Consider the following 14,721-nt stretch of genomic DNA (forward strand, 5'->3'; position numbering starts at 1 on the left):
CAAAGCAGCTTTACAAATGTCCAAGTCCAAGCCCGCAGTGAGCAAGCCAAGAGTGACAGGGGCAAGAAAAAACTCCCTAGAGCATGAGGAAAAAACCTTGATAGGAACCAAGACTCAAAGGAGGGGACCAACCTCCTCTGGTCACCGCAATAATAACATTTAGCCAAAGCTACTTACAATTATGACTGAGTACAACTGGTGGGTCAAGGGCCTTGCTTAGGGGCCTAATAATGGCAATTGAGCACTTGAACCAGCAACCTTCTAAATACAAGTTAAACACCTTAACCACTGAGCTATCATTGCCCTTTGAGCTACTACCTACCACTGCTCTGAACAATTTTAAGAGAAAAAAAAAATTTAAAAATGAAAACATAAACAATTAATATCTAGTCCAACTTTCTAGAGATCCTATTCCTTTCTAGAGATCCTATATCCAAGACCCTTCCCGCAAGAGAATGTCAAGTATTCCGTACTGCTTTAATTATGTTGAGTAGACAATTTCATACATCTAATGTAATTTACATCTTATTTAATTTACATGATTTTAAAACTGTTAGTGATGAGTTCCAGATTGTGAGGATGTTTTTCTCATATAGCACTTACAATGAGATTAAGCAATATATGTTTGAAAAGCCTCTTGTGCATTCCATTGATAGCACTGTGTGAACCTGTTACCATAATCTCAAGCAACCAAGTGTGTGACACACAAGTATGCACAGTGTTTTAACATTGATGTTAGTGTTAAAATCAGTCACAATTGCAGCAGGCGTTTGATTTCTTATTTACAAATGTCCTAGGTTTAAGAAATAAGAAGAAAACACATTGTTAAGCCATAACTGTGCACATCTGTATGGTTTTGCAAGATTAATTTTGGAGTGATTTTAATTCTGATGAATTTATATGGTGTGTAATCCATGGGTGGCCAAGGGGTGCTGTGGCCACCCTGCTAAAATTACTCTTCCCATACCCACACACTCAAATGACAGTGTTTCCCAGAAGTTGAGAATTTACTTGGGGTAAATGTAGATACCTAATGTTAGTAACCTATAGCATAGATATAGTTTATTGGTGAATTTGTGTGTAAACCACAACATTGGTTTAGATGTTAATGGTTACATTTCTGGTCATGTTCATTTCTACTTTCACCATTCTGCCATTCTCAGCTAATAATTAGCATTAATCTTTAAGCAACCTACAGCCTTGATTTATTGGTGGTGATGCTCTGAAATTTGAATTTGATAAGTTAAGGTCTTTATCTTTTAATTAACTTGTGTACCCTGAAATTCCTGAATGCAGTATAGCTTTTTTTATTGCACCATAATAGTGGTTGTGGATAATAGTGGTTCTGTTTTTATTGACAGACAGATCATCCAAAAACATAATAGCCAATAACCAGCCAACATCAAAACCAGAACAGTATGATTACTAAACCAAAGGAGCATCAGCTGGAGTCAAACAAAACAAAACCAGACAACACACAAAAAGCATCAATACACAAAGGAATCACACTCTTAATAACAATACTTCACAAAGACAGTGAAGAAACCCAATCTGTATAAGAATCATAAATGAGGAGCAAGTGGTCTCAGTACTCTGGGGAAGATGATCTTGTTAATACCATCTGATTGGATGATTGCTGATTGGATGATCCCTTGGAATTCTGGGAAGTGAAGTGTGGAACCTGAGTGCTATGCTAATTGGCTAAGGCTGTGGGGCAGGAGAGCTGTGTGACAATCCCCCTCAATAAATATTTTCTGGAGGGGCCTCTGTGTGTAACTCCACATATCGTTTGGTATGTTACCACACACAGTTTCTACTCAGCATGCCACTTGTTGCTGGGCATTATTTCAGAGGCTACAATGCAGAATGCAGCATTGCAATTGGACCATTGAGGTGATAGGCGACAGCTGGCCCTCTACCACGTGTGCCAAGCTGCTAGCAGCCTTGGGACATGTACACAGTCATGCTTCTACTGCCATGTGTAGTAAAACAAAAAATAACCCCCAGAGACCTCACAGGAAATCCTGTGGCACATTTGTGCTCCAAAACTTCACTATGAGTCAGGCCACTAATTCTGAATTGCAGTGGTTGCATGTTCTGATGGAGTTGTTCAAAGTTGTGATTTGTGTAGCTGTCTTAGCAGTACTGATCAGAAACAAACAAAAACAAATAAACAAAAAGAAACAAAAGACTGTCCTTGTGTTAGTTAATGGGGATAATAGACACATTAGCATGTTATATTGTGAATACATTTTCCTAAAAACTCTTTTGATTATCTGGCTTTTGTTTAAGAATTTTGGCAAATTATTTCCCAAACAGAATCCTTTTGAAAGTTTTCTACCCTGTTATGCACCCTCCTACACCCTCCAGCACACTCACCGTCCACATACCCAGAACTGTTTGATTGCACTTTAAATCAATAAAGTCCATTCTTAAATAATGACATTTGAAATTGTAGCTTTTCATGAAGCTTGTTAATCTCATTAATATTTTTTTAATTTAATTTATAAATTGAACACAGTAAATGTTTTAGAGGTCCTCAACTCTGGATAACTCCAATTTCCATTCCTGGATTTTGTTTCGTGATAGTTAATTGAATAGTTAATGTAGCTATCGGCCACTTTGTTGTCAAACTTGCATTCTAAGCAAAGAAAGCTCAAAGGTTGAGATTTGAATATCAATATATTTGACATTGGATTTTCAAATTCAGGTCCAGATCTTAAGAACTATGCTTTAGATGATTGAAATACGTTATTCATAATACAAATATACTGTATGACTTAATATGAAAGATCAGTTGATTTTTGATTTATTACATTAAATAGCAGTGTTGAATTATCTTTATGCCATATGCATAAAGAATTCATAAAGAAATGGATTTCTCATACATCAGTATTACAGGATAGTGTAAGAGACAGTCAAGGTTAGCGCAGTATCTGTAGCAGTTAATGTAGGCCCCTCCTTCTTTCCCTTTCTCTCTCTCTCTTTCACTAGCTCTCTCTCCCTCTCTCGTCCGACAGGCAGAAGAGATTCTTGCGGCTCACCACCACCCTGTGCCCAATTGATTCTGCTGGACGGAGCTCATTCCTCTCTTCCTTCCACAAGGTGAAGGAGACTGTTACAGCAGTGCAGAGGACGCCACAACAAGAGAGAGAGGGAATCAGAGGGGAGAAGGGAAGAGAGAGAAGAGGCTGCCACGATGGGCACACCTCTGAGGAGGAAAGCCCTGGCGTCTGAGTGAGTATCTCCATTTTTCATTTCCCTCCTCCAAAAAGGGTTGGACATCATGGCCAGGTTGCCATAGCGACAGCAGCCGAGGCAATGGGAGGATGACGATGTGCCTGCTGTCTGCTGTCGTGGCTTCCTGTGTCTGGATATATGTGTGTGTGTGCTAAACATTATTAGTGTTTAGCATGTCATAATTTGTCTGTTTTAGATAGCAGCTGCACTCCAATTGCCAAGAGGAGAATTGGACAATCTGCTGTCACTGATCACTGTTATTATAGGGTGTTATCTTCCCAGTGTGTGTGTGTGTGTGTGTGTGTGTATATATATATATATATATATATATATATATATATATATATATATATATATATATATATATATGCATCTCTAGGTGTTCTATTTGTCCCTCGTCTGGTCTGATCTTCCCCTTGCACACTGGATGAGACATAATCTAAAACCAGTTACTTGCATATGCATGTCTGCTGTTTTGAAGCACTTCCTTTTGCTTGGAGATGTCACCCCCTCATTTTGGACAGTGGTCATATGGTCAGTCAGGGACTGTAGCCCCAGTCTCTGAAAGTCAGGCAGAGCAATGCTGTAACTAGCATAAATGCATTTAATAGTGAATGTCCACCAACAGAATAATTTGGTACACTAATACTCCAAATGCAAGCAAACATTTAGAGAATTCCAAAGTGAATTATACTGTGGTTATTATGGTAATCTTATTTGAAATCTGAAAATAGATTTGACCATAAAAAAAATAATTTACTAGACAAGAACAGTTGACAATGAAATTAATTATTTTATTGGAGTATGGCTAATGGAAACTAGAAACATGTGCTTCTCCTCTCCCAGAATATAATGTAAAAAGCCATAGAAGTCAATCTAATGAAAGGAAAAGCATGTTTCAAGTCTTGAACAAATGTTTTAGATCTATTTAGAGTTAAAGGCAAACACTATGCTTGAGGTTAGAATATTTTCACACTGTTATGCTAAAGTGCCAAATGCCTAGAAAGGACATGGAAGAGTACTTTATGGTTTGTTAGCTATTGATTCTTTAACAAAACAAGTGCAAAGAACCTTAGCCTGCTGTGTTTGGTAAACTATCTGAAGTCTGTGAGCTGTGCAAATAGATTTTTTTAACCACAACTGGTATCTTTTTATGGGATATTTCTTGTGGCAGTGATCTGAATTTGCTACACTGAGGTCACTTTTTTCTCTGAACTTCATGCCTTACTTTAAAAAAGTATTTTTTCATGAATATATACTGCTTGACTAAGCCAAGGCAAAACTCTATTAGTTCTGTCTGTCACAGCAAAGCAGCTGGTGTGTAACAGGTGGGCTGAGAGACTGAGCTGGGTCCGAGGGGAGAGCGACATAGATGATGACTGCTTTTAAGAATCCCTTATGGCCTCTTGCTGCTTCAATGGCACTGCAGTAATTTATGAATCCCTCTTAAATAAAAAACATGGGTTACTGTTTAGAATTAGAATTTTTGGTCTAGATAAAGAATTTAAAAGTTACATCCCATTTAGTGTTGAAACAGCATTTTAAGCAGAAAGTGAAAGCTTTCCTAGGAAGTGGGTGGAGCCATAGCTTCAGATCAGTTCAGATATCGAGGCTGTGTTGATAGCATGAGAAATGTGTCTGCTGCTGGGTGGTACCATGATTATGCCAAACTCAGGTGCCACCATTTACAAGAATGAGCTGGAGTTGGTTGTTAGTGGTTACGGCTCTGTAGCGTGCTCTTTCCAGTGTCATGCAATGATGAGCCATAACATAGCATAACAAAGAAAAGATGAGAATCCCCTAAACTGCTCAAATTTATTCTATTACGATTCATACCTCAAATAAATAAAAGTACTTTCTAATGAATCATTGATATACATTACATAATTGCAGTTGTTAAAATATTTTATTTACTAGATATCTGATACCAAAATCAGGATATTCTAAACCAGTCACATATCCTGTTTGCTGTTGTATAACTAATGCCTTGTTCATACAGCTAGATTGCATCAATTACAGATTTAAGGCATTAATGTAAGATGAACTATGTCTTAAAATAGCCATTAATGTCTACTGTTTGCATCTAGCAGTATTTTCCTAAATTTAAGGTTTGCATTTAGACCTCTGACATTGCAAATTTTACTTGGTTGGAAGGCTGAATTAAATGATATTAGTTTTTATACACCAAAGAGTTAAGTAAGAAATTCCTTAGTGTCAGACATTTTGTGTTTACAGACATACAGCTGAGCCAAGAGCACTGACAAGGTCCAGAGCAAATCCATCCATAAACACAAGGAGCTCAAGTGTAGAGCAACCTCCGTGAGAAAAAGACCAGAGCTACAGATGAGCATCACATTTCCTGGGTCATGCTTCAAATGGCTTCTGTCTCGTAACCCCATTTGGCCACAAACTGTTTGAAGAATGAAAATCTGTTTTCAGCAAGCCACACATAAACTGAGAATGTCAATGAACCATCTTGAATTAAAGAATTAATAAAATAGATATGTATTGATTACACATGGCACTGTAAATTATGAATGCGGGCTTTAACTCTAGGGCTAGCAATCTCTTTGTCTATTACAGTTTGCCCAGTGATTGCTTTCTTTTGACCATGAATCAGTTTTTGTGACAAGTTTAATAAACTGCATATAGACATACAACTACTATTTTAAAAATGCTTTTGATCTAATCTCTAATAAAGACTGTTAAAGTTTCAATTATTAACTCCTTTTTTTCCTTTAATATATAATTCAATTAGACAGGCAAAGGTAAAAATCTGTTAACACATTTAACACATTACTTCACACTACATACATAATACATATTCTCAACAATCTGTCAGTCTGTCAATATTTTAATATTTTTAATAGCACTTAAGGGGCTTGCTTGGTTGAGTGCAATCATATCAATCTGACAACTTTAAAAAGCCAAGCACAAGAAAGCAAACCTCATTTCACAAGCTTTCTGAAACATTTATTACAGATGAAGCGCATCAACATTTCAGTACAGCCTCCTAGACAGCTGCATACTGCAGCTTCATTCACCAGGCATGGCACAAAGACACGTTGGTAGTGAAACCGTAAAGATGCCAATGTTTCATACTTTTTGAAGTGCAGGCATTTGCTTGCTGGGATGAGTTTTCTTTAAAGAAAAAAAAGAGAGAGTTTGGGGTCAATTCAGCTGGTGTTTATTTGGTCTCTGATTCCCAGATTTTTGGACTTCTACAACATCTGGAAGGTATTAGGTGGCCTGTTGGGGTGAGTTCACCATGCCAGAGTAACACTGTTGCTTTTGTCTGTTATGGCAACTGATGACATGACCAGGGGATGGCAGGCAGAACAATGAACCAGCCAATGAGGGCAGAGCGCCGGCTCACAAGCACCACACTAGCCGTATGCCAATCTGCAGAGTACTTATGTGGAGAACCGAGCACTTTGTTTGAGTTTAACTGCATTTGTAAATCTGTTTGGCACAGGCTAGGTCTGTTTTGACCAATACAAACATGCAATGGATGTCATTTAAGCTCCTCCCATTCATGTTTAAAGTAAAGAAAACATTACTGTGAGGACTTCAGTTTCAGATCTACGCTTATGAGAAGGGGGTTAAATGCCAGTGGCAGATATTCAAAATAGCCTTTGTTCCACTGTGCACTTCTAGTTCTATCATCTTTCAATAAATAACACCTAAACAATGAATGTTCACTTGGTCTGTTAGACTGTGGTGCTGACAAGCTAGCCTGATGTTTTGGGCGTTTCCACACTGTCCAGGCCAAACAAACCAGTCAAATATGCTGCACACAGGGGCCTGCAGAATGATTTATCCCACCGTTTTGTAGGGTCGGTGGACTAATGAGCCTTCTTAACTATAGGACTGCAGTTTGCAAGAGTAGCATTTAGCTCTGTGTTCTGTGGCTTTCAGCCTATTTCCAGCTGTTACGCGAACAACCAGGAATTTCCTCTGCTCACCAGTGACTGCTGCTGAAGTTTATGAGCCACCAGTGAGACAGGACCACAACTGATTTCTTACATATGAGCGAGGGCCTTCAGAGCCAGGTTTATGGCTGGTATTCGCAACATTCGCAACATGCCATCACTCTCTTGCCATCACTTTCTCTCTCTCTCTCTCTCTCTCCTCTCTCTCTCGTCTCTTCTCTCTCTCCGGTTCTCTCTCCTCTCTCTCTCTCTCTCTCTCTCTCTCCCTGCACTGGGCTACGAGTACAGCTCAGTAGACAGAATTGTTTGACTGAACTCTGTATGTTTAATAATAGTGTTGGCTCTTATGTCATGGAGCAGTTGACCACAAAGCTGACCCAGCCATCAATTCCAACAGCACTGTGTGGAACTCACCTGTCAGCAAAAGCTACCTGACTGATGCCAGATTGCCTGGGAGAGATGTCCCAAAAACAGCACCATTCATTATTAGCATCCCCTCTCAATTGTGATGATTAGGCAAATAGTGTCGATACTCCATTATTAAATGGTAAACATCTTAGAACATTTTGTGGTTTCAGTGCTACTCACTCCCTGTCAGCTTGATCTCAACAAGTCAATTCATTAATATCTTTGTGAACCATTAAATCATCTAGGCTTCCACAGAGGTGTTAAGACCTCAGTATACTGTCCAATATATTTTTCAATTGTTGACCCTTAGTGGGGCAGGCAAAATGTTCACTTTATAATGTTAAAACAATTCTCAAACCATGTTTAATGTAACTCTTCTGAGAGTGCGTGGTATTGCTGTTCACTACTTTTGTATTGCTAAACTAGAAATAATATTTGAAGTAGTTTTAGGCCATTGAATAACAGCATTCTAATAAATATTCCAGCCTAAGTACTGTCATTGAGTGCATTGTTATTATGTGCTTGAGCTGCCATTAACATGGTAGTGATGGTGCTATAGAATACTACAGAGGCTTCTGCAGAGAATGAAGCCCTACACTAACAGTCACTGATGGGAAAAGAATTTTCACCTCCATTTCTGGTTCTATTAGATTATGTATGTCCAATATCTACTAGTTATGTCTATCATAATGAAAATTCTCAAGATACAGGGTAAATTGTTGAATGGTGACTTATTACACTAGTGTAGACCTATGAATAATACATTTAGAAAAGGTAACCTTTAGCCCTTTATGCCACAATAAGTAAAATAAAATAAAATAAACTGCTGTGCCGTATATACATTTACAGTGTTTTTTTATTTAGTGCATTTCTAGTTATTCCCCTGAGTTTTCCTCATACACATTGGCCTTCCAGACTGAGCCTGCGCTTAGCTCAGCCTTTTCACCATATAAGGACTTTTTGTGTCCCTCCGCCAAAGAGAGTTGGACAGGGGCTATACAGAACAAGGCAGCCAGTCGGACCCCCCTTCCCTCACACCCACCAAACTTCTCAGCAACATCTGTAAAAATGGAATTCAGCAAGCATGGTGAAGCTGTTTAAAAGTTATTGTCAGTGACTGAGAAAGTCAAGGTGCTAGCAGTATAAAGATTTGCGGGACAGTGGATGGCTGAGCCATTATGTAATTTTAATGCAGTATCATTTGATTTTGCAAGCTGAAGCAATTATAATTGCATAGGAGCTAAGTCATATTAAATCAGGGAATTTATTTTGTCTATTATCTTTGCTCAATAATTCTCTTTGTTTTAAACCAAAACTCAGAAATCTGCTAAACTCTTAGTTATTAAAGTGTAAGGTATAGTATATAATGAGCAAAATAGAAAGCACATATCCCAAATTTAAGCACACCTCGCTCTTTCCTCACAACAGACTCTCTCTCTCTCTCTCTCTCTCTCTCTCTCTCTCTCTCTCTCTCTCCCTCTCTCTCTCCCACGTGCAGCAGTAGCAGCGGTCAGAGCTAGGTGTGACATGCTGTTGTCCTTCCCTCCTCGTAAGTGACAGTTCCACCAGTCTTCTAGCAGCCTTGTGTGACTCCTAGGGCTCTCACACAATCCACCTCTCCCACCCGCTTCCCTGTTGCCTCTGCTGCTGCACATATATGGTCTGTGACTGTGAGAGAGGTGGGAGGAGAGAGGGGGAGAGAGCGAGAGAGAGAGGCAGTCTGGCAGGCACATGGCCAGTGAATGAGAAGAACTTGCCCTCAGCACATAGTCTGACTGTATCTGAGCACACTTTCAGAACTGGACGTGTGCACGTGTGTGTGTGTATGTGTGTGTCTGTATGTGTGCCCCCATCGACACCCTTCCTCTTGTAATCCCACACACACTTGCATTTGGGATAGCGTGCCTCACGCTTCTGAGAGCTCTACCTTTGTCTTTCCAGGATGGCTGAGGCTGAGCTACACAAGGAACGGCTTCAGGCTCTGGCGGTATGTTCATAGTTTTGTTTCTCTCCTGTGCTTTCTCCATAACCCCTTCTTTCTGCTATGATCAGACCAGAAAAGATCTGCTACGGAGTACCACAGATTAGTCTCTTTTGAATTCTTGTTCTGGACTTTAAAAGCAGGAAAAGAACTGGTGGGCTGTTGGAGTAGGCGCATACACCACCTGCGTTGCCTTCACACAGATTCTTGTGCAGGCGGTGTGAGAGAACATTGAGCTCTAAACATTCATAAAGCATGGCATTAAGTGGAATGCAGAAGTTTTAGCCTAGCATGGTTGAGTATGGCTAATTTCAGTGACAGCTAGAGGGCTTCATTGCACGCTAGACTAGTGAGCAACAGATGGAGAACTATTCTGGCAGCATTGCTAGCATCCCTGCAATTCTGACGTATACATTTGTCAAACAGAGGGGTTACAAATGTTGACATGGTCAGGTCTAATAAGGGATGTATTTACAATAGAGAAAGTTGTTGTATCCAGTACAATAATATAATAATGTCTTTCAGGTCTAAATAATGAACACAAGTTTCTTGGCAAAGGTTAGCATGCAAGCAAGCTAATGACTTTGAGATGACAACTGCTATACTAAAGGTTAAGTGTGAAGATAGACAGTCCTTCACTGAGACAGCTTAGGTCTGGCAAACTGAAGTAGGAAGGCATCTGCCGGTAGCTCAAGAGCCAAGAAGAGGTGTTTAGCTCTGTAAATGAGTGAGAGCCTTTTAACAGTGTCTATGCAAGTGCCTAGGCTTTGAGAACTTACAACCATCAGTGAGGAGGCTGCTCTCTAGAAAGGATGTTTGAATGGGACTCAAAAACATTTTCATCATTTAAGCCAGGGAAGGGAACAGTCACTTGGCAAAACATCAACAAAGTCCAGGAAATGACGTGGATTCGGAAATTATTTACATCAAAGCAATGGTTTTGTGCAAGTGAAATACTAAAATAGTATCTTGGAAATAAATGTTTTAAATAGGAAAAGAAAAAAAAAATTATGTTGGCTACTAGAGGTCATTCAATAGTATTCAGCTATAATATTATTTTGTGTCTACATACATTTTCATTTTACATTTAATATTACTTTTGTTTATCCATACCCAAGCAGTAAGGCAAACAAAGCTACATACAGAAAAAATCATGGGTCATAGCTCAGCCTGAAACTGGAAGCATAATTTCCCTTACTTTGGGTTTATGACTGGTAGCAACAGCAAAGTTTTGACACTTAACAAATGTTGACACTACTGATACATGTTGGGTGTGTTTAACTTACTTATTGTTTAACTACTTACTTATTTTCTAATGATATTACATCACATATTACATTACATCACAAACCCTGAATGCACTGACTATTCTAATGCTAGCTGGAAAACAGTCTGATTGAATATGTGGCCAAAACTTTCTTTAAAATAATCTTAACTTTTACAGGTCTTTTACATGGATCACAGATACAATATGAAATAAGTTGCAGAACTGTTTTCCTGTTTTTCAAAGCTATGAAACTTTCCCTTACAAGAAATTTATCAAGCACCTTTTAATAAAAAAAATTTGCTTGCATTTCATAACTTGCCAACATAAGATTCAGGTTAGCTTTTCTTTTCATTCTGAGACAGATTTAGGTCAGATTAAATTAATTTTCAAATTTTTATTACTATTAATTTTTTTATTAGTAGTTACTGCTATTATTTTAATTTATATATTTATTACTTTTATTAGTAGTAGTAGTAGTAGTAGTAACTAGTAGTAGTAGTAGTAGTAGTAGTAGAAGTGGTAGTAGTACTAGCTACTAGTAGTAGTAGTAGTAATAGTAGAAGTGGTAGTAGTAAAACGCATTATTAATTGTCAAATTTTTTACATTGTCTCATTTAATCTATGTACAATGGCTGAGAGGAAAATCTTTTAATGGCACTAAAAAAAAATATTAAGTGGAATTACAAATATTTGGAACACACTTCTGACTGTACACACAGGTCCAACACACTCTCTGATTGTACACACAGGTCCAATACACTCTGATTTTACAAACAGATCCAACACACTCTCTGATTTTACACACAGGTCCAGGTCTTTTTCATATCATGCTCAGCCGTTTGCTTGATGAGCCATCATATATCAATAAGGCCTTTTTCCATGTGCTCTTAGTATGACTGACCATCTGATATAATGTTTCCCAGTGGTAGCCAGTGAGGTTGTCATAAACAAGTTAGCTAGGGCTGCAGTTTTACTACATGAAACAGACACGTCTCACACCTCTGTGTTTATACAGACAATTAAACACAGTGATTTCCGTTTCCCACTCACTGGGGTGGAGAGGGAGGGCAGCTTTGGACTTAATCAAGCCTTCCAGTAAGACAGAACAAGGTTCTTGACTGAAGAGCTGGTGTTTGTGGATGCCTTGTTTTCTCCTTCCCTCAACGCAGAATCTGTTTTAGACTGAGCACATATTTCATCTGGGCTTCCTTCTTTTCCCATGCTCTCCAAAACAGCAAGAGCTGTGGGCTGCTTGAAGTTGACCAACAGTCCAAAAGCAGAAGCGTATCTGAAGCCAACCAAACCCACGTCTGTATTTTGTGGGCAATTAATTTGGCACTGATTATAGTTTGTGGGATTAATGTATTTAAAGCATAGCAGTATTACTGACACATGCTGGGCGTGTTTAACTTAATACAAATGAGAAATATTTGATTGTCTAATGATATTAGCATTACATGACAATCCTAAATGTGGCAAACAATATGTCTGGTTTGCCATATTAAATGACTGACTGAATATCATCATACTATACTGTCTAGCATGCGATTATCACATCTCAGCAAAGCTGCATGCAGACATTTACATTTCATAAACAATTGGGCTTTGTCTGGGGCCTGCAGACAGTCTTTTCCTTGGCGTCATTAGCTTTCATCCGCAATTCTTCAGCCCACAGGCTGAGCTTTGGCACAGTGCGAGTGAGCCTACCCAGCTCTAAGTTTTTCCCTCCCTGGCCAGTGAGTGAGGCAATCTCGCTATAGCTTGAATGAGAGGCAAACCAATGCGTTGTTAATTGCAAATGACTGGGTGGAGGAGAGTAAGTGTTGGCCCAGGCTGGGAGGTTCGGCTTCTCCCTGACGTCTACACACCCACAGCGAGTTATTCAGACATGGACATAAAAGACTCCAAGGGAGCTCAAGCCCAGCCCTCTCCTGCAGCCCCTGACCCTCCCCCCAACCTCATGTCCCACTCCTCCTCTTCCCGTTTGCAGGGAGCTCTTGCTAGCAAGGGCAGGGCAGCCATCGCAGACCAGCTAAATTTAACAACAGCTGTCTCAGCCCTCTTGGATGAGGTTCAGCATATTTGAACAGGGTGCGGCAGAGGCACAAGACCTCCCCTCACGTGGCTTCAGCCCTCAGTAGCTCAGTAGCCAAAGGCATGGGAAACTGATGTCAAAGCAACTCCAGGCCCCAAGGTTACAGGCCAAATACCTGAAGAAACTATAGTCAGTGTCTTAGTGCAATGGGTTTATACTGTGGTAAGTTGGTTATGTCTTAAGTGTTTCCATACAGCAATTCTTTAAAAATTGTTCACTATATTATTCATCTTTCCATTTACAGATGAAAATATTGAGTTCATGACATTATTTCACAGTATATTTTATAGTTTTTTTGTAAATAAATGAAAATACAAATAACACACTTGCTCTACCTGCCATTAGATGTTTTATAGGTTAAGCTGATAGAATGTGAGTGGAAATACACATAGTCAGCTTGTAAATGTTATGGACCTCTTGTATGCAGTATGATTGGACAGCACCAGGTTATGGCAGATTTTGTGGTTTATACTCAATAAATGCAATTGGTTTGAGATGCAACGTAGAAATGAGCAAATAAGATAGCAAAGAGATAGTAAATGTGCAGAGCACAGACCATGAAGGACAAATAAGTTCACACATAAGACGGATACAGTTCACACAAGAGGAAAATGGAAGTATGCATAAGATGTTCAAAGTATAGCACATATGTTTCCTTAGATGAGAAGATTCTTTATATTTCAAATCATGAAAAATATGAATAAAGTCCAGAATGCCTAAGAAAAATGCTTTCTCTCTGGAACATGTCTTAACCCTCTGAAATATGTCATAACCCTCTTTAACACGTCTTAAGACTCTGTAACCTTGTCTTAACCCTCTGGAACATGCATTAACCCTCTGGAACATGTCTTACCACTCTGAAACATGTCTTAACAGTCTGAAAAAAGATGCTATAAAGTGATATAAAGTGTGATATATTTCAGTCATTACTTTGCCTCTGTTGAACCTTTTAATGCAATAGCCACTGTGTTTAACATGAACCATTGGGTAAAGAATTCTGCAATGATGTTGGACAAATTTGGTACTCTCTCTTTTTTGGGGGGGTGAATGCATGCCATATGGGTCTAATTCACAACAGACCTTCATTTGGTAGTCAAAGTATGGAACTGCTCATGGAATAACCACTAATATTTTTCCACTATAGTCCTAATCAGCAGCCTTTTGTTTATCTAAAATGGCTTATGTTGAGACCATTTTCTTGCTCATTGTAATTAGACTATTTTTGTGTATTTGTATTTACCTGTTACATATAATGAGAATGTAGTAAGGTCAACATAAAAAACACAATCATAAAAATAATGAGCAATAATGGTAACATGGTGTGCTCACAGTATGATGCTAGGCATGCTGGCTTCTCATTTTGTAGAATAGGCAAAGCTATATGGGCCCCAGAATCCTATTTTAGATACATCCAGGTGTGTACAAGCAAGCTGCTCAAGTTCTTGTTAGAATTTACTCTATCTTGAAAAAAAATTGCTAAGATAATCTTACACCTACACTTGCTGCTGTGCCTCCCAAGACAGTTCATAATGAACAGATTTGTCTTGGGCACTTTGTGTGTGTTGCATGTCAGTGAATTGTGTCCAGAATATTCTTCCAATCACATAAAAATTGTTTGTTTACTGTTAAGTGGCACATTACCTACATTAAAGGTTCATGTGAGTATTGAATAACTTTTAGACATTTATCATGGCCTAAGCAAAGATATCTACTACTTGTTAGTGCATTCAGCATGCCCAAGGAACTGTGTTTAATATTTGTATTGCCATTACAATTTATTACCATAAGTTTTGCTTGG

General features: G+C 38.8%; 1 protein-coding gene across 1 annotated transcript in view; it reads left to right on the plus strand.

Moving 5' to 3' along the window:
• The first annotated feature begins 3,024 nt into the window (after positions 1-3,024).
• Positions 3,025-14,721, plus strand: part of palm2akap2 (PALM2 and AKAP2 fusion) — a 73,651-nt gene continuing 61,954 nt past the window's right edge. Inside the window, 2 exon segments of the mRNA XM_027010345.2 lie at positions 3,025-3,237; positions 9,522-9,567. Coding sequence (XP_026866146.2) covers positions 3,200-3,237; positions 9,522-9,567 — 84 coding nt within the window. The 5' untranslated portion in view covers positions 3,025-3,199.

Source organism: Electrophorus electricus, chromosome 17, assembly GCF_013358815.1.
Source record: "Electrophorus electricus isolate fEleEle1 chromosome 17, fEleEle1.pri, whole genome shotgun sequence".
NCBI lineage: Eukaryota > Metazoa > Chordata > Actinopteri > Gymnotiformes > Gymnotidae > Electrophorus > Electrophorus electricus.